Source organism: Sarcophilus harrisii, chromosome 2 (genome assembly GCF_902635505.1).
Source record: "Sarcophilus harrisii chromosome 2, mSarHar1.11, whole genome shotgun sequence".
In the NCBI taxonomy this organism is placed as follows: Eukaryota; Metazoa; Chordata; class Mammalia; order Dasyuromorphia; family Dasyuridae; genus Sarcophilus; species Sarcophilus harrisii.
Genome location: NC_045427.1, coordinates 540,945,671 through 540,967,643, shown reverse-complemented (window position 1 = coordinate 540,967,643; position 21,973 = coordinate 540,945,671). Strand labels below are relative to the sequence as shown.

The following is a 21,973-nucleotide window of genomic DNA, read 5'->3' as shown; positions in this document are numbered from 1 at the left end:
AAGACTTTAGCTTCAAAAGTCAGAAGACATATAGGATGATAGTGGAGATGGAATTATCAAGTGAAGGTGGTTTTTTTCAGAATAGGGGAGACATGAGCATGTTTGCAAGCAATAGGAAATGAGCCAGTAAACAAGGAAGGACTGAAAATAAGCAAAAGAGTAGGGATGACAAAACAGGCAATCTGTTGCTCGAGACAGAGTACTATGAAACTACCTAAACAAACAGAGAAGTTAGACTTGGTAAGAAACTCATCATGTGAGGTAAGAAAGGGAAGAGAAGGAGTTCACAACAAATGACTTCAATTTTTTTTTCTTTTTGCAAAATATTAGGCAGGGTTCTCAGCCGACAGAATGGGGAAGAATTTATGAATAGAAAGATGAAAAGGCTTAAAAGAGCTGCTATAGAGTGGGAGAGTGAGTTGATAAGAAAAGTATAGTAAGACTATTTGGATAAATAATAGTAAAATATAGGATCATTACGAAGGACCCTATGTTAGTAAAACATCCTTTAAAATATTATTTCTCAGTAGTAACAATGGACTCTTTCAGTTTGGTGGCTCCAGATCTAAGCAGAAAGACTTGAATCAAAGCTGGCTTCACACACTAAATAGTTTGTGATACTTGGCAAGTCACTTAACTCTGTCTTCCTTAGTTTCCTCATTTGTAAAATGGGGATAATAATCACTTTTACCTTCCAAGGTTGTTGTCAAGATAAAATGAGAAAATACTTATAAAGAGTTTTGCATCTGATAGTGCTACATAAATGCCAATTATTATTATCCATCCCAGAGGACACAAAAGGTGAGAAAATCTCATTGTCAGAAGTAAAGGATTAAATTTAAGAGTTTCTAAACAACATATCATTTAACCAGCTAATCAGCAACATAGCAGTCAGCAACTTGTAAACAACACTGACCCAACACAATCCTTTGCCTATGAAATATGAATCCTTAACATTTTAAAGTAATGACATTGGTTAAGTGAGATCTTTCTTTGCTCCATCATGAAAGTTGATTATCATATTTTACCACATATCTCTTTAAGCAAGGCTGTAATCAATTCCTAGCAAGGGTGTTCTTGTAAATGTTTTTAACAACTGATTTTTTGGGGGGAAATGCATAAATTACATACTTTTAAGCCTAATCTGCCTTATTAATAGTTTATCCATTATTTTCTCAAATCTAGGAAATTAACAAAATAAGTCAAACCTTGATTTAAAGCATTTGCTCATGCTGTAAATTTTAACAGTTGACCCTCTTGATCCTGATCAACCTAGTGCCAACACACCACTGGTTTTGAGGTCCCTTCCTGGGAGTAGCTCAATGAAAGAAGCAATGAAAGGATTATTATTTCAGTCTTTCAGACAAGAAACCTTAGTCACAGAGGTGTCAAGGAACTTGCTTAAGATTATGTGTATAACTTGTCTATGTGGGAGCTAAGATTTGAATTTGGGTCTCCTGACTTTCAAGTTCAAGGCTCTTGCTGTTATATCACATTGCCTTTCATATCTCTTGGTAGTTCTACATTTTGCAATAAATAAAACAGGTCATTGTTTTAAATGTATGAATTTCATGTCCTTTTTATTACAACCTTACCGGGAAAAGGCTATTTTTTTTTAGTTCAAGCAGTTTATTATAGAATTTTAGAATAATGGGGTTGGGAGGGAGCTGAAGAGGTCACTGAGATCTTTCTTTGCTAATAATTTGTACTTTTATAGTATTTTACATTTCACAAAGTGTTCTGGCACAATAGCCATCATGTTAAGGTCAGTCAATAGGCGTTTTTATGTGCCTCCAGGCACTGTGCTAAATACTAGGGATACGAATATAAACAAAAATAGAACCTGCTCTCATGGAGACCACATACAAACAAGTGTGTTGTGTGTGAACCTATGCCTGTGACTGTATAAACAAGATGCAAGCAGAATAAATTGGAGATAACCAATAGAGGTACTAAGCTTAGGAGATATTGGGAAAGACTTCTTGTACCAGATCACATTCTGACTGAGACTTAAAGGAATCTAGGAAATTCAGGAGATGAAGTTAAAGAAAATTCCAAGAGGAATACCATGGAGGGCAGCCAGAAAAAAATGCATGGATTTAGGTGATGATGTTTCATGTTAAAAATAACAAGAAGATCAGTGTCCCTACATTTCAGAGTACTTGGGAGGGGGAATAGGGTCTGTTGGTTTTGTATTTTGTATTCCTGGAAGTAATGAAAAGCAATGGACTTCCTTGAATAGGGAATGACATGATCAAATCAGTGCTTTAGGAAAAGCAATCTTACAATTGATTGGAAAACAGATTGGAGTGGAGATATACTTGAAGCAGGGAGACTAGCCAGGGAATTAATGTAATAGTCTTAGAATGATATAATGATAACCTGAACCAAGATGGTGACAGTATTAGAGAAAAGAAGGGACCATATAAGGAAGATATTATAAAGGTAGGATTGACATGATTTAGCAATTTGACTGACTATGGGAGAGGAGAGAGAGTGAAGATTTGAACATCTAAGGTTTGAGACATGTAGAATAGTGCTACCATTCATAGAAACAGGAAAGTTAGAAAGAGAGGAGGGCTTGGGGTAAAAATAATGAGTTCAGTTTTTCACATGCTGAATTGGAAATGTCTATAAGACATGCAGTTCAAGATATCCATTGGGCAGTTAGAAATATGAATCTAGAAGTTAGGAGAAAAGTTAGAGATAGATAAATATATCTGAGCATCAACAGTATAGTGGGTGATAACTGAATTCATGAGGGCTAATAAGATCACAAAGAAAAATAACATAGAGGGCAAAGAGAAGGAAATCCAGGATAAAATCTCAGAGGACATTGTAACCTGAATGAAATCCAGTAAAGGACATAAAGAAAGAGTGGTCCAGCAGGTAGGAAAAGCAGGAAAGAATGGTGTCACAGAAACCTATAAAGGGAGAATCAGGGAGACAAGAGTGATCAACACATTCAAAGGATTCCAAGGCAGTCAAAGCATCATCATCATCATCATTTACTTCACTTGACTGATGTAGAAACTCAGACCCATAGGAAAGAAGTAACTTGCCTGTAGTCACATATATACTAAATGAAAGAGTCAGAACTGAGTAAAAACTCAGGTTTTTACAACTTCAAATCAAAATTTGATTTTGATTCAATTTGATTGATTACCATTGGATACCCATCCATGGCAAGAATGCCACTAAGATTCTCCAGATTCTCCCAGTACCCAGTTTCAATGTTTCACAATTCGTCACTTTGTCTAAAGGCTTACCTTGGACTAAAGATGATAGAAACCACCTATCTGGGAAAAGATTAATTCTAGTTATGGTCATTTCAAAATGATTAAAATCAATTTCAATAATTATAAGGCATGATATATAGCTTCTTTGCTTTCAAAAGAAGTCAAATCCTTTATTGTTTGGTTTCCTTTTTTGCATTTTCTCTCACTCTCACAATGTACTGGGCAATGAATATGGAAAGGAGGGGGAAAACATAGACTTCCCTCAAATAGTCAATTAAATCTCCCTGGACCATTAAAAGCTCTATCTCCTCATGCCTTCAGACACCTTTCCCAGTTTTCTCAGAAGATACCTATTTAGGTTCACTTAGTTCTATCTGGAGACTCACAAATTATAAACAAATGTGATGCTATACTATTCTACACACATACTAAATTCAACCAGAAACGAGTTGACAAATTCACAGAAACATTTCCTTTAAATCTGCGGGATATTTTCTCACATACAGAGAGCAGACATTGTTATGTTTCTAAGGAAAACACGACTTCTAATGTGTTACTAATTTGGGTCCCCCAAAATAACTGCCCGGGTTTCTCTTTTCTCATTCACATCTGCCAACTCTCCTATTTCCCATTTGTGGAGTATACAGACAACAGACAAAAATACAACCGCGCCTTTTACTTCTTTTTGTTTTCATTTATCGCCTTGCAGCAGGTGAAGAAACAGAGTAAATGACTGGGGAAAACATCCCTGCTCAGCTACCTGAGGCAATTTTGCTTCTTTTTGCTCCTTTTTGGTTCGCATATATGTGGTTTTTTTTTTTCCCTGCCAGCTCAGAGTTAATTCTTCTATCATGAGTTTGTATTTCCTAAATTGTGTCCTTTATCAGTCTGAATACAGAAATTCACATTAGCACCAATGACACTGGATAACATTTGATTTGATCCCTATGTGAAGGCAGTCATAATTTCTGCTGCATTTATACTTCTAAAGGCTGACTACTAGCTACTAACATCCCCTTGGAAGAGTCAATTTTGTCATTTCATAGGCAGGGCACAAGAATCACAGTTGCTCACCCAATGTCCTATAATGAGTCAGCAGTGGTTAGAAAGAGCCTTGTCTCTTCTATAATAATTTCTATTAATACAATGGGTCATAGATCTTTAGAGCTCTTCGTTCCAAGGTGACATGGAACTATTTCCCGGGCTCCTTTTCCCTCTTTTACTCCATCAAACAGCAAGTATTTATTTGCAAAATGGTGATATACTTTAAAGATGTAAAAATATCCACAAATTTAGTTTGTTGTATATAGCTTTTTATAATATTGTTTTCCCTGATGACCTAAAGAATGGCCATTCATTTATTTATTCAAATTTAACAAACTCTATTCTGAATATATCTGAGTTGGTTTGCAAGAGGCTATTATATAAGATAGTTTAAAACTGTATACTCCAGAATACCAACCAAAATTTGAATTAACATATCAAATGTCAACTTGAAAATAGTGGCCTAGTCTTGTGATGAAGAGAGCCATCTGCACCCAGAGAGAGGACTGTGGGGACTGAGTGTGGACCACAACATAATATTTTCATTTTTTTGTTGTTTATTGAGCATGTATAAATTTTGGATTGAATTGAAAGCAACAAGCATCTTATAATTTAGATACTTTGGGGAATGAGAGAAATGAAGAGCACCATAAATTGTAGATGAAATTAAAGGTAAAATTTTGTTTGCTTGTTTTGTGTATGTCTTACATGTTCACTAACTAGTCAGTTCTCAGTTGTTTTATAAATATTACCTGCCTCTTTGCCATTCTTTTCCACCCTATATCCCTCTACTCCAAAAGAGCAGAGACAAAGTAAGAGAGCAATGAGAAAAAGGCTCAGTCTTAGGCCATAGAAAACACTGATGTTTTCACACTGATGTGGAATGATGAGTTTTCCAAAAGACAGACAGTCCATTTCCAAAGTCACCTCACTATGGAATTCCATACAGGTTGTAAAGAGAAAAATTCAGATATTCCATGCTGAAATGTGCAGTGTCCATCTTTAAAGACCTGGAAGAGCTCTTTATGGACAAAATAGCTAAGATATTATCTTGCCATTGCAGGTGTCCTGGAGATCACCCCAGATGACCCCCGCTGGATCGGTGCCTGGTGGGTAGGCTTCCTGCTCTGTGGTGCCTTACTCTTCTTCTCCTCTCTCTTGATGTTTGGGTTTCCACAGTCCCTGTCCCCTCACCCAGATCCCACAGTGGAGAGCGAGCAAGCCATGCTCCCTGAAAGAGACTACGAAAGACCCAAGCCCAGCAATGGGGTCCTGAGGTATCCACTGGAGGTGGACAACAGCACCTCCTGTTTTCAGCAGCTAAGAGGTAAATAATTCTCTAGTTCCTTGTGATGCTTTCTAACATTCTGAATAGTTAAATTCACCACCATGTTCTGATGTGGGCTAAAAAAAGAAAAAATAGGTCTGGTGCGGTTTTCCTCTCTGGACAGCTCACAAAATTTATATTTGATGAATCAGATTTTTCCTAAATCAATGATATGAAGAGAAGTTGGGTCAGCTTCTTTAGACCAATACGATATCTTGTTCTAGACTGGATGGATCTTCAGAATTACTAAAAAGCTATTTCTAAAGTGAATGTATATAGAATGAATTATTCTGTATATATATATATATATATTGATTGCATTGTTGATTTGCATTTAAAAATTGGAACTGTGTTCCTTTGACCAAAGCACTTGGCCTCAAACAGTCTTTTTTAAAAAGACATATTTAAGAAGGTAACAAATATTTAAAAACATATTTAAATGAAAAAAATGATAATTTTTGGTAAAAACGTTAGTAACCAAAATACATTGGTAAATATTTAAAAGAAAACTCAGGTTATTTTGGTATTTGATGCAACAACTTGAAAAAGCTTTTAAAAAAATGAGAAGTTGACAGGGAACTTAAAAGCCTGTTGATCTCTATCAAACCCTGTCCTTGATATTATATATGTAGTGATTTTTAGTTTCTTAGGTACTCTTCCCTGATATTTTATAACAATGGCTCAATTTTAGAAATAAAGCATCCAAGAAAGCAAGTCCAAAGTAAGGATAGCATTTCAAAATGAAAAAATAATGAAATAAATTAGGGCTCATGTTATAAGAGAGTTCATCCAAAAGAACCTAAAAAAAAAATCTATAAAGTTAATCTTCAGATGTAGTAAATCCAATCTGTTCCTGATCTTAAAATTCTGTAAATAGTAAATGTGCGTGTATCTAGAGTCTGAAGACTAAAGTATACCTATATATTTACATTCTTCCCCAGAAGAATCAATTTAATGAATGGATTTTGACATTTAGATGCCTCCATTTCAGTCCTATACTGGACAAGTTCAGAGTTGTTGAGTTATATCTGACTCTTTATGACCCTATGAACAATTGTCCGTGGAATTTCCTTAGCAAGGACACTAGAGTCATTTTCTTCTCCATTTTTTTAGTGTAGGAAGAAGTTAATGATTTGCTCAAAAATCACACAACCAGTAAGTGTCTGAGGTCATATTTGAACTCCAAGCTTTCTAACTCCAGACCTAGTGGTCTTATTCACCATACCACCTAGCTGCCCACTTCAGAATATACATTTACATAACAAAATGGATACCATATGAGATAATCTGACAGTGTATATTCCTTGGGTGGGAATTTTAAATGGTCATGAGAGGATTCATAGTTGAATAAGAGGAGTTTCCCTTGGGAAAGAATGCAGGAATGATTTCAGAAAAATGCTTTTGGATCTCTTGAACTTGATGTCCTATATATATCTCAAAGTAAACATGTCCAAAATGGAACTCAATATCTTTCCCTCCAAATCTTCTCCTCTTCCCAACTTTATCACAGTTGTATCAAGTACCACAATTTTTTCTTACCAGTCACCCAGGCTTACAACTTTGATATTATCTTTAATGATACATTCCATATATTCAGTCTGTAACCAAATCTTGTTTCAGCATTCTCAACATTGTGGCTAAAATTGTCAGAACAGAAACATATCAGAACCAGAACCAAAACCAAACCCAAATCAAATTTTTAGGCACCAGTGAGTGTTTATTGAGTTTACCAGCAAGGGAGCTCTACCAGCAGGGGAAAAGACTTTTTGAAGCACCAAAAGGACAAAGTTAAGATAGCCTTCAATTTAGGCAGGAGGTGAATTAGATAGGGGGTAACCTTAAAATTGGATAGAGCTTTTGTTGGGAGCTTTCAGGATGGAAATAGGAGATTTATAAGATTTTTAATTAGACAAAGCTCATTGCTAGGACTAGTAACAGGAAAGGTTCTTCCTATTAAGTATCTCTTGTAAACCCGCCATGGCACATAGGACTGCCCTTGCTGTTTCAGCAGAAAAGAAAGTCGAAGATAGGGTGAGGGCTATAATATAAAGTAGGGTCAGGGGTAAGACAGAGGAACTGCAGACAACAGAATTGCTTTAGCTTTTTCTGCTACCCACCACATCTTTCCTATATGTCTCCCAGGTCAAACTCTCATCATCTCTCTCTTGGACCATTGCAGTAGGCTTCTAATCCGTCTCACTTTTCCAGATCTCTTTAGTCAACAAGGATTTATTAATTACCATATGCCAGACAGATACAGAGAAAGGCTGAAACAGTTCCTAACCTCAAGGGGTACCGATTATAATAAAGAAGACAACATGCAAATAACCACATACATAAAAGATATTTATAGCATTAGTAAAAGGTAGGTAATCTCAAAAGAAATCTTCCCACTCCAATTCATCCTTCACTTAGCTGACCAAGTGATTTTCCTAAAAAGCACAAATTTAATCATGTCACACACAGAAAACTCCTTCTCCAGTTCACTAAGCTCCAGGGGCACTCTATTGCTTTCAGGATTGTGTAAATTCTTCTGTTTGGCATTTAAAACCCTTCACATATAGTATTTTGAAGTTTGCAATCTGTTTTACATATGTTAACTCATTTCATCCTTGATGTGAGATCAGTGCTATTATTTCCATTTTACAAATAAGGAAACAGAGGCACAGAGAAGTAAGTGACTTACCCAGAATCACTCAGGAAAGTCCTTTGGTCCTCTTTGAAAACAAAGGATGAACAACAACTTTATTTAGTGTGCCTCCCTAGCTGCCTCCCTCCAACTCCAAACTTCTTTAATGTTGGGATAATGTCTTTCTTTGTATCTACAGCATTTGCACAATGTCTGACAGAGAAAGAACTTAATAAATACATTATAATAAATAAATAATTGATTGCTTGATTAAAGAATTAGTGTAGCAGGTGACCAGGAAGGAAATGGAAATATATATATAATAGGTATAAGCAATCTGTATCATAATCCAACAGTGATTTTTTTCATGAAAAATGGCATAATAATTATTATCAAAACATATATTAGTAGGAAATGAAATTAATCAACAATGTAATAAAAGTGAAAGATAATAGATGGACTGTGGTGATATTATAGTAAATATTGAAGTAACATACCAGAAAATGCTAAAACTAACAAGAGGTAGATCTATAGTACATCTTCTATTTAAAATATTTTAGAAAGCTATGAAGAAGTACTATATAGTGATAAGGTATGGCTGGAATGTGATCATTGCATTGTAGGTAGCTGGGTGGTATAATGGAGAGAACGCTGGACCTGGAGTTAGGAGCACCTAAATTCAAATCTGTCCTCAGATATTTAATAGCTTTGTGACCCTATGCAACTCCCTTAATTTATGTATCCTTCAGTTTCTTCATCTGTAAAATGGGAATAATAATAGCACCTCCTTACAGAGTTGCAGTGAGGATAAAAATGAGATAATATTTGTAAAGAGTTTTGCAAGCCTTAAAGTGCTAATTAATTCTATCATTAATTAATGTTGTTATACAGCAATGAAAAATATATTCACATAGGTAAAAATCACAGGTCCACATAAGTATTTAAGCATACAAGTATATTGCAGAAGCTGTATCCCTTAAGGAAGAATAAATAACATTTACCAGCTCCTTCTCAGTAAATAAATATGAACATAAACATATGAAGTTAATAGTTCATTTAATAGTGTTTTGACTCCTGGAAATTTCTGCAGTTTTGTTACCAATTCCAAAAAAATAAGAGAATAGCTCAGTTTGAGAGTAGTGTACCAGAGAACTCAAGGATATTATGTATTTCCCCTTGACTTTTCTTATAACTTGGTCCCATAAACATCTCTGTCTTATAAAGGAACACACACAAAGCAAACGGACCCAATTCAAGGCCTATTTTTTTAGTGGAGCCAAGGCAAGATGATGGAATCAGCAGTTTCAAAAGTCCATCTGCTTATCCCTGATGATAGAGCAGCAAGAGTCTAGGCATCAATTTGGTAAAGAAAGAAACCAGAAATGAAAAAAGGCTGCTATCAAATAGGGGCTAAATTACATTCTAGAGTCTCATCAAGTTCAGTGAAGGGCGGGAATGGCACTTGACAGTCCAGATTTTGCAACTCCTGAGGACAGCTCCATTGTTTATAAAGGGAATCACAAATTTCTTAAAATAAAATTCACTTTAATTCAATTTTATCTTGAAAAAAAGTTTGTTATATATAGCATTTTCTAAGGACTGAAAAGAGGGGAAATGAGAGTTTAACTGAATAGAACAAATTGTAACTGCTATTCTCTAGCCTAAGGAAATGAGAAAGGGTTGAGAGAGGAAGGGTGGTCCCAGAACCATACAGATAATGAATGGCTATTACAAGAACATAAAGGTTGAGCGTCACCCAAGGGGTTTTTGTCTATATACACATAGACTCTATTTCCAATAATTAATACTTCTTAATTTAGAATTGACCATACCCAAAGGCTATGCATGGGTTCCACTAATGAATATAAAGAAAAATCTGAGACTGAAGGAAGGCAATACAACTCTAAAAACTCTCAGAACACCAAACACTTTTAAATGAAATATTGATTTAATAAACAATTATTACACATGCAAACATCTGAAAAAAAGAGCCAGGATGTATTATTATTTCGTTTTTATATGTAATGGGATCCCTAAGAGGAAGTGAGGTTATCTAATCCAGTTCCATACAAGGAACATGATCCACAAAGAGGTTACTTGATCAGTCACATGGCTAGCAAGTGTCCAAGAAAATCTTAGAGCATAGGTCAATTCACTAAGAGCTATATAAATGTGTAGTCATCTATATACATATGTCTATGTGGTCTAGACTTGTGAGACATGTATATGTATATACACAATGTCTCTCTCTCTTTCTGTTTCTCTGTCTCTGTGTCTGTCTCTCTGTCTCTCTTTGTGGTATCTCTCTATCTCTATCTCTGTCTCTCTGTATTTCTTTGTGTCTGTCTGTCTGTCTCTCTATGTCACTGTCTCTCTGTCTCTGTGTCTGTCTCTCTGACTCTCTTTGTGGGTCTCTCTCTGTCTCTGTCTCTCTGTATTTCTGTGTCTGTGTGTGTGTCTGTCTGTCTGTCTATGTCACTGTCTGTCTCTGTGTCTGTCTCTCTGTCTCTCTCTATCTCTCTATCTCTGTCTCTCTCTGTCCCCTTTACCACTACAGATCAACATCTACTTTGCAATTTAAAGCCTTAGAGAATTTCCTAGTACAGTGAGAAGTGAAGAGACTTGCTGGCCCAGGTTCACATAGTCAGTACTTGCCCATGACAAGCTTAAACCAGGGCTTTCTGATCTCAAGAACATCTCTCTCTCTCTGCCACTTACTTATAGAACAAAAACTATATGCTGTATTACTTGGCATTCTTTGACTTTGTTTGAAATGGGAATCCTTAAAGACTTGCAATGAATAGAGAATTGGGTTCAAATCCAACCTCAGAAACTTATTACCTGTGTGATCTTGGGCAAGTCACTTAACCCTGTTTGTCTTAGTTTCCTCATCTGTAAAATGAACTGGAGAAGGAAAAGGCAAGCCATGCTAGTATCTTTACCAAGAAAGCCCCAAATGAGGTCTTGAAGAGTCAGACGAAAATGAAATTATGAAAATCAAAAGTTTCAGAAGTTTACTACAATATTAAATCTATTACCTAATAATATAGGGAAGAGTTTTTAATATGTTAATTGGCCAGCTAAAATAAAATAGGCTAATGTTATCCTAAAAGTAACATTTTTAAAATATCTTACTTTTACATTTTAAACTTGTTACTTTTTGCCTTATTTTTCAACTTTATTTATTAAAACTTTTCATTTTCTGTTTCATGCACTACTTGGCCTCTAAATTCTGGGGTAAAAGAAGACATAGAAACTACTAGAAAAATAGCAATTTTGCTTTCCTTCTCCTACTGAGACATAGAGGATCTTCAAACAAGAGAAAACTTTTATTTCAAAACTAAATTTCTGTTTATCTAACACCCTTAAGCAAAGTCTGTGCTTAATATTTATTTTGTTAGTAGGATAACTGATGATAATGATAGATCGACAATAATTTCTGCCCTCATAAGGAACTTCCAGCCTTAGTTTAGGAAATATGTGTGTACATATATATGTATATATGCATGTATATGTGTGAATTGTCCTGAGAATAATGACAAAGCAAAATAAAAATAAATTGAAATTGAATACATAATGGAATAAATCAATAAGTGAAAAATGTGTAAGCACTCTTGTGCAAAACTTTGTGCTAAGCACTGGAGGTTCAAATAGAAAAGGAAAACGGTACCTATTATTAAGCTTTTCCATGGCCTAAGACTAATTCTTATTTTTCTTGGAGGCTTTGAATGTAGAAACTTTGACTTTGTTAGATTCTTCTGAGTGTGTGTTTTGATTTCTTTTTTGTCACCATATAACTTTCTGGGTCAGAAACTTCTTTTGTTATCTGCTCATTTTCCTAGCCTATTACTAAGGTTTTAACTCTTTGTTAAAGTTGGGTTCTGTTTTCAGGGTGGAGGGTGCAATGTCCCAAAGTTTAGGGGTCCTGTGCAGCTGCTTTCAGAGATCCTTCTAGGGATCTCACCACAAGTACTCTTTTCTGTGTTGGAACTGCAATAAATGTCCCTGTCTATTTGTAGCTGTAAATTCCTTCCTCAGTGCTAGTAAAAAGACCTCTTGTGAGCTGTAGTCTTGGGAAGTTGCCACCCCCATCACTGATCATGGCCACTCCTGGTATGCTGGTTTCCCAAGGTCCTCTCAATCTATTGACAAACCTTTCCTGCTGATCTTCCAAGTCACCTTTTGGTGTCTCTGGGCCCAGAGGTCTGGAAACTGCCATTGCTACTACCTATTCAGAGGCACTAATTTGCTGGAACTGCAACTGGGGCTGCTTCTGTCTGTACTGGGACTGTTTGCTGGACTCTCAACCTGATGCCACAGAACACCTCTGCTGACCTTCCAAGTCATCTCTGGTGACTGTGGGCTAAGAGATCTAGAAGCCACCAGTCCTGCCACTGATTCTCAATACCTATTCTCCGATTCTAATGGGGTAGACAAGACAGGCAAAAAATTTCAACTGCAAGAAAGGTCCAGTGATATGCTGGACACAGCCCTGATTGACATATATAGAACTTAGCTAATTAAATTTTCAGTCTAAGTGTTTATAACTCAGAAGTTGGCAAATACTACAAATCAGGGCTTGATGTATTTTCTGGATAGTCTAGATTTAAGAAAATGATAAAGAAAATTTTAATGATGCAGATTAAACTTAAAAGTATGTCTTAAATACATTTTTCCCAAATAATTGATTGTTAAAAATTTGCTAGCACATTCCATGTTCCTTAAGGAACTAGAATTCTAGGACAAAATTCTAGGACAAATTTGTCTAGGACAAATTCTAGGACAATGTTCCTTAAGGAACATTTGCAGTGGTATTTCAATTGATAAAATCTGCTTCTGATTTTGAACTATTTGAAAGTATCAATGACTTGGGGGCTATAACTTTTTCTGGCTCTTCAATAGTTATTGTAGCCAATGAGTTGGAACTGGAGCACCTGCAGAAACAGTTATAGGGTTTCCTCTCAGAGTCTGGGTTGGAAGCACGTCAAGTAATAACAAGTTTATAGAAGAAAAAATATATAAAAGAAATCAGAAAAGGGTAGAGTGAATTAGAAAATCACAGAATCTTAGAAGAAACTTTGAATAACATCTAGTCTAGAGAGTTCTTTTCAGTCCATTTTAGCTAAAACACTGGCGGAAAACTGATATTTGAAATGAAATGATTGGGAGCTTTTCTCTCTGAGGCTTTCCAAAAGTTTGGTACTCGGCTACTACTGCTGTCTGTCACTCTCAAAAGTGGAGAGGAAAAACTATAACTTCAAGGAGCATAGGCAGTAGTTTTCTGAAGGTCTCCTTAATATGATTGTTTGGGGCAGCCCTTAAACTAAAGGAAATTTTCTTGAAGGTGAAGTAATGCTGCAGAATGTCAATTAAAATGCTGCTTTCTGGTTTTCTGCATGAAATTCTTTCTGGCTAATATAGGACTCTTTATAGTGGACATATCAGTAAGTTACTCTTACTTGTCCTAATCATAAATATCAGTCAATTTCCTTATGTGCAATGATTTTTTTTCTTTTACTCAGTCCTCTGCATGGGCAGCTAAATGGTGCAGTAGATAAAGCACTGAATTTGGAACCTGAAAGATTCACCTTCATTAGTTCAAATCTGGCCCCAACCAGTTATTAGTTGTGTGACCCAAGCCAAGTCACCCTGTTTGCCTCAGTTTCTCATCTGTAAAATGAGTTGGGGAAAAATAGCAAAGCACTCCTGTATCTTTGTGCCAAGAAAATCCCAAACTGGACTACAAAAAGTCGAACATGACTGAAATGACTCAATAACTACATGCATAGAAGATAACTAGTTATTACCTTCCACCCCCTGAAAAAAAACCATTTACTTGAATTCAGAAATTAAATAATCCTTTAAAAGTGGAATCAACAGTTTCTTTCAACTTTGACAAACAATATTAGCACATAGTCTACTTCTTGTGTTCTCCCACGCCATCACTTCCTTCCTCTCAAGCATTAAGTGGTCTTCCTCTAGCCCAAGAGATATGCAATAATCACAGTCTGGTGTGTCTATTAAACAGAAAAACAAACCAATACTTGCAGGAGAAATTTATCCATATAACTTTATCTTTAGGCTCTGGTAGAAAAGACAGAAAGGATTTATGCTTCTATACACATTAGCTGTGATGAATGCTGGGAATCATAGCATAGGATGGCCTGAAGACCATAGAATTAATCTAACCTATCTTTCTCATTTTCCAGAGGAAAATAAACCTCAAAGAGGCATCGTAGTATAGTAGATTAGGGGTCTAGAAAATTTGAGTTGTATAAAAACTTTTTGGACAAAAATAGGTCACAAGTGGAAAAAGTTTAAGAAGCCCTTATCTAGACAAAATTGAGGATCCACTTTTATACAGATCTGTCTGAGTAAAACACAATGGGTCAGAATCCATCAATTCATGTAAACTAAAATTTCCTTTAACTTTTTGAAGAAATCTGAATTTCCTCTGTCATTGTTAACCTTGTACTTCAAAGGCTGCCTGAATAATCTAAACAGCTGATTTTTGAATAAGAAAGTAGAAAAGATGGGAAATTTAGCCCTAAATGAATAATTGGTTATTAATATAAGAGAAGTAATCATTTCCCTCAGTATATAAACAGTTCATGATATAGAAAATTGTAGAATCAAAGCTTTACAATTGGAAAGAGCTTCAGAGTTAATATAATTCAATACCTTTTTTGCACAGATGAGAAAATTGAAGTCAACAGAGATTATGGCATGCCCAATGTCACAGAGGTAACAAGAAGTAGAACTAGAGTATGAACTCATTCCCCTGAGTCCAAACCCAACAATCTTTCCATTGCATCTATTGAATAGACAAGGACTATTCACTCTGAAAAAATAATTCATTTTATTTTTTAAAGGCTTTGCCAGAGTTTTCCTTTAAATGACCACCTCCCCTTGAGCATTTAAAATATGATTTGCTTTATAAAAATCAGATTTACAGAAGACTTTTCATAAACACATAGGTTTCTTAGAAATGGAGCCGGAAGGGATCCATGTAACTTGGCTTAGGAACTAAATCCTGTTGGATGGACCTGATTTTACAGATTAGGAAACTAAAGCCCCAAAAGATTAAATACTTGCCTGTGGTCACACAAGTAGCAAGCCCCTAGACAACTGCTGTTATTGTGATGATTGATCCTTCAGTGTCCAAGAGCAACTAGCAGAACTGAATTTGAAATCATCCTCTTGGCTCTAAATCCAAGTACTCCTTGCAGTGTATTCCACTACTACTATAGGTGTTGCTTAAAGATATATACATATAGACACATACATATACATTTATGTGTGGGTGTATATGTATGCATATATGTGTATATTTTGTGTGTGTGTGCATGTATGGGGGAGGTAGAGAGAGACAGAGACAGAGAGAGACAGAGAGATTGTGTGTACATGTGTGAAGAATATTCAAGCAAGTCTCCATTGTCTGTGCACTAGGAAGAAAGTAATACATATTTTGCCTTTGAAATTTATGATATGATTTCTTGAAGGGGCAATAACAGAGTCACTTTTTAAACTAAATTTTGACTAGGTAAATCCAACTAATTTGCTTTTGCTAAGCACATAATAACTGATAGAAAAGAGTAGCGGGGCTTTGAAATTTGTTTTGAAACATGAGGGAATTTGAGGAAGGGGAAAGTTTGAGTGGAGAGAAGTATCAAGAAGTAACTGACCCGATGACAAATATTTATTGGACAGTATTAGAAGAGGATTGCAAATATATATGGGTATAGCGTATGTACTTGAAAGCCTCAGAGGTGATACATTTTCTTTTAATTTTTTAGAATTAAAAACTACTCTGAAGTAGTGAAGACAGAGGGTAGAAAGTCAAGGAAGGGCAGCTTCAAACTTATATGAAGCTTGTGTTGGAACTTGAATTGTATTATTCAGGTCATCCAGTGTAATTTTCAGAATCAAGATAAGGAATCAGTTCTACATCCCTGGGAGATATTTTCTCTATGTGTTGGCTTCTCACCAGCATATCTCTATATTTGGCTGTAAGTGCAACCTCTCTGAAGGAGCAATGGCTTTTGCAAAAATGTGTTTGATGTAGACGTGGAATAATACTCTCACTTCTCTCTCCAAATCTACAAACACACACATAAGCAATGTGACTGCCATGCAAAGATGGGGACTTAAAGGTTTGTGAAAGCTTTTTTATCCCTGCCAGTATCTAAAGGGGAAGGAAGAGTCAACTACCTGGAGCCAGTGGCATCTGATGACCCTCAGGAGAATTTTCTTGCCTGAATAAGAGTGTAACAGAAGTTTAAAATCTGTAGGGAAAATCTTCCCTTTGATCAAGAAAAGAAGAACTAAGCAATCAAAAGCTGAGTCCTCTCACTACTGAGTCCTTCCTGCTGATGGCAGAGTGGATTGCCCCCTGTCGCTGTCTGGTATCTGAAAAGACAGCTGCCTCAAGTGCCAGTGGGTGGTGGGTTGGGAAGGATGGAGAGAGAAGACTAAAGATTCATATGTCAAGCTTGCAGCTATGTTCATTAAAGGGTTGATGATGTGGCAGCTAGCTCAGTGTCATGGACACTCTGTCAAGGGGACTAAGGAGTGAGGAGAGAATCACAGATGTAGATCTGAAAGGGACATCAGAGGCTGTATTCTCCAAATTCCTCATTTTTCAAATGAGATATTGAAACCCAGGGAAAATAAGTGAGGGACTTGCCCATGGTTACATGAGTAGGAAGCATCAGAAAGGTGATTTGGACCCATTTATACCATACTGCCTTCTTCTTTATATATTTTATAAAATAGAATTGAAAATGACAAGAAATACTAAAAGGCCATAAATTGGTTCATGACCAATATTATTTATAAATATATATTATTTACACATAGTACAAATCTTCAATCTACAACGATTTTCTTTTTATTTGGTCATTAGAATGAGGCTGTATAGATGGCTGTCCTATAGTTAAGGAGTCTTGGTTTCATGTCCTGTGCCACATTCTAGCTGTAGAACCCTAGGCAAGTTATTATATAAGCTCTTATTGCTTAAAGCTATTGAAATTATCAGTTCCAGGTGATCTGCATCTGAATACAATGATGAAACTGCAGTCAGAACAAAAAAAAAATGTAGAATATGTTTCATTATGTGTTTGAACCTTCACTAGAATTGGTTCCTTCTACCCCCGCATGCCCCTCCTACCAAATGGTGAATCACAATACTGGAATATATTATAAAATGTGACAGGGTATGTGTGATGGCATGAAATCTATGAGTCAAGAGTTCTGATTTCTAGTCCTGACAATATCACTGATTCTCTGGATGATTATGGTCAAATCACTTTGTCTCCCTGGGCATAATTTTGCATATGTGTAGAACGAGGGGGCTGAACTAAATTATTTTTAGGTCTCCTTGCAGCTCTAAAATTATGTTAACATAATGAACAACGTAAGCTCTATGAGGACAGGAACTTTGTCTTAGTTAAACTTCGTATTTTACCTAGGGTCTAATGCTGCTTTGCAAATTTATTTTTTTTAATTGAGTATTGGATTTAGTTTGTATCGCTACTTTCAAAAGGATATAGAGAAACTCAAAATAAATTTCTTCACATGAAAAGAGAAACATTAAAAGGGAGGCAAGGGAAGGTGTGAAAAGTAAATGTCAAGGGAAGAGGTTAAAAGGTTTGAGGACCTTTTAAAAACCAAAAATCTTAACTTTCCTATTCTTCTACTATGATGGATAAAAGTTGGACATTGCATTAATCTCAGCAAATTTTGAAAATAGAAAAGGAAAAGGTAAGGTATAATCACCCTAATTGTCTTTAATAATTATGCAGAAGATTGTTCATCATCATTTAAAGTCATTAATTGGTTATAGTTATCAAGTATATATCAGTTAATGCTATATGTTAATTAGTATAGAGGGACAACCTAGTGAAGTAGAAATGATCTTGGATCTGAAATCAGTGGTCCGAGTTCAAATCCTAACTCTGATACCTATTAACTGTGGGACTTTGGACAAGGTTTATCTATGAACATCTCTAAAACTTTAATTTCCTCATCTGTAATACATTAATAATGTGTCATTTCCTTTTGCCTGCTCCAAATCTCACCCACCCATCCACCTCCCAGAGCAAAGTAATAGTTGAATCTCTCAGGGGAAGCCTACCCAGGTTCAAAATCCACAGTCCTAAAATTAGTTTATTATTATTACTACTACTACCACCACTACAACCACTAATAATGATGATGATGATGATAAATAATAATAATAATAGAATTAACTCAAAACAGAGACATAATGTTGAAATGTGAAGGTCTAAACAATATTTAACAAAATCTACATGTACACTACTACAAATATGCACAATGTTAGTGGAAAGAGTGGACACATATCAACAGTATGCTAGAAGACACATACTTAGAAAGGAATGTTGCTGAGGTCACTCACTGCTGTGATTCTATAGGGCTTTTCATGGTGTCCTCATAGCACTTCCTCCTTGATGTAGCATCTCACTGAGCAGGTCAATCAATAGGTCCCCATGGACCTCTTTTTCACAGCTCAACCCCTGACTGCCAGGACTAATTCTCTTTTGACTCACTCTCTGCTAGGCATATTGGGTGCCACTAGGTGAGTAGCTATATTCCAGAACATCATTGCTGAATGCTGCATGACTAGAGCTCATACACCTTATAGTTATCTCCTGGCTCAAGTGCTTTTGTAAAGCAGGAAATCTTAATGTGGGATCTACAAACTTTTGATAATTTTATACTAATTTGTTGCTAACTATATTTCAGTATAATTGGTTTCCTTTATAATCCTGTTTCTATTTTATGCATTTAAATATTATTCTAAGAAAGGTTCCACAGGCTTCGTCAAAGATGTCCAAAATATAAAAAAGTTAGAAGCCCCTGCCACAGAAAGTATATCTTTATTTTTAAAGACCATAAAGACATTGTCGATCTGTGACTCATAGCCATCAAATTCGATTGAACAACTTCTTCACATTTTATGAAGGGTTAACAAAAAAGAAACATTTCTTCATATTTTGTCTAAGACCTCATCACTTATATTCCTTATATTCCAAGATTTCATCAGCATCTTAGGACCATGTTAGTTATTCTTTATCTTCCATAATTTTATTAAGTGGATTAAGATAAATATTAATTAATCCTCACCTACCCCCCCAAAAGCACACATACCTACAAGCACTCTACACTGACAATCTACACAGGGTTCTTATGAAGAAAATCAACACTTAAAACACTATATAAATATGACTGATGGTTACTATTATGTGTTATTGTTGCTCATGGACCAAACAAGAAAATAAATATTTAAACTAAAACAGGAACGAATTTAGTCATGGAAAGGAACATTTGAGCCATCAGAATAACCCAGTGATATGGGCTCCTGAAAGAGATTATAATATTTCTGACTACTCCTTTCCCCTTAGAACTCATTATCTGTACAAAATCATTGAGATCTTCCTGGAATAAAGAACTGAATCAGCTGATCTCTCAGTCACATTTTCTTCTCATTGTAGGATCCTAAGATCTTTTCTGCTTGTTTTTTTTTAATAAAGTCCTAATAACTTGCATCAGGTACACTGAACAAGTTATTAAAACAAGCCATATGAAGTCAACTGTACAGATTGAATGCCAGATTCCATTGTCCTAGTTTGGGGGAGGGAAAGTTTAGGTTGGGCATTGATCATATTCTGACTCCTGTAACATACCTCTGAGATGATTGTCTACTCCAGTTTCACTAAGGTTTATTTCATGACTTCTAATCTGTACAAGCTTTGTGTTTGTTGACATGTTTCTTTGTATCTTTATAGAATAAGATGAAAAATTTCAGAGAATCACCTAATGCATCCCCTATCTAGGAACTAGCAACTCTTAACACATTTCTTTGTATAGAGAAGACATTCGATAAATCTTTGCTGAGTAAATGAATGACTACTTCAAAATCATCAAGTCAATTCAGTCAGTGTATTAAATTTTTATTGTGTCCCAAGTACTATACTAGGCAGTGAGAGAGTTACATTTAGGTACAAAGGTCTTATAGAATTTACAGTATATTAGCACATTATGACAAAGACAAATAATTGTGATAAAACTGATTTGATAAACTCTTTAGAAAAGCATAAAATACTGAATAAGGCTTGTGGCATGGAAATTTTCTCAGCTAGGGGTGGGAAGAATCCAGAGGTTTTTCCTGAAGAAAATAGCCTCTAATTCAGCTTTAAATATGATAGAAATTCAACAGGTGAGAAGGAGGAGGGGGACATTCTAGCCATAGAAAACAAAATTAGCTAAGGCAATAGCAGAGAACATGTTCATGAGGTTAGAAAGAAGTTCATTTTGGCTAAACAAAGAGTGGAGAACCTTTTTTTCTGACAAGGGACATTTGATTATTTATAATATTATTAGCAGACCATATAAAATTATCAACTTACAGAACTTAAGTTATGGGAGGTTGTTGTACATAGCTCATCATCACCTGTGGTTGTCTTAGCAAATGATTTCGCAGGCCCTATTTGGCCCACAGGCCAGATGTTCCCCACCCCTGGCCATTAAACAATGATTTTGTGAAGGGAATAATAATATGAGAACACTCTAGAAAAAAATAATAATGAGGTCACTCTGAAAAAGTTGTGGAAGACTTTAAAGGTTAGGAGAAAAAGCTTAAATGTTAGTTGGTAAACAAGAGTGAGCAAAGCCAAGGAGTGATATATATATGACCAAATCTATGCATAAGAAAAGATTATTCAGATAGTTTATAAAGGCTGATTCAAATGAGGTAAAGACAGTAGAGATGAGAAGATATTATTAGGAAGCTACCAAAACAGACTCATGAGGTATGTGGAATTAGTGCCTATACTGTAATAGCAGATATTTATTAAGTATTTACAGTGTAATAATTGACAATAACTGGCTGTAAGAAGTGAGGAAGAAAGAGGACTTCAAGTTGACAAACAAGTAAATCAGCAAACTATAATACTGTTTTGAGGAATGGAGGCTTAGATCTTCTCTGTGAAATAGGAGGCCATGTCAGCTTCTAAAAATGAAGGAGTTGTAGGCAAAAGGACAGAGGAAAAATTATGGGAAAAATATGTACCTTGTACAATATCCCAAGGCAGCATCTCAGAAAGACAACTTTCTTATAATTGTATTTTTTCTCTATAAAATTGAACTAGTTTCTTATCCCAAGTACCTTCTAGAGAATTAGATAGTCTGATCATTTAAAGTCAGTTTTCTTAGATGCCTTTCCAACATATCTCATGGTTTTCATTTTCATCTGATCTGGTAAAAAGTTATTCAACTACAAGCATTTATTAAGCACTTGTACTGTGCCAGCCATTGTGTAGTGCAATTATCTTTTTTAAAAAAAAAAAGTTATAGCAAACTGTTTAATGTTTGTTCGACCTAGATAACAGGTCAGTTTCTTGGTTTGTCCTAACATTTTTTTAATTTTGTGTTCCAAATTTTTTCTCTCCCTCTCTTCACCTATTGAGATTTAAAGGAAATCACAGAAACTATAAGAGAGATGAAGGTGAGGAAGGAAAGCATTCTAGGCATAGGGACAATAAGTGGAAAGGCCTAGAAATAGGAGAGGAAGTGTTACATCTAGTGAAGAGCAAATGGGCCACTGTAGCCAGACAAGAAAGCTTCCCATATTTTGAGTACTTGAAGATAGGAAGGGATTTTACTATAGTAATGGATTTCTTTAGCATATTTTGACTATCTTTTTGGTATTGAATT

At 35.6% G+C, this 21,973-nt stretch overlaps 1 protein-coding gene across 1 annotated transcript in view; it reads left to right on the top strand.

Annotated features, from left to right (window-relative positions):
- SLCO3A1 (solute carrier organic anion transporter family member 3A1) overlaps nucleotides 1-21,973 on the top strand; it is a 330,964-nt gene that overhangs the window by 261,977 nt on the left and 47,014 nt on the right. The window contains exon 4 of the mRNA XM_003755560.4: nucleotides 5,347-5,610. Within this exon, the coding sequence (XP_003755608.1) occupies nucleotides 5,347-5,610 (264 nt within the window). The remainder of the gene's footprint in view (nucleotides 1-5,346; nucleotides 5,611-21,973) is intronic.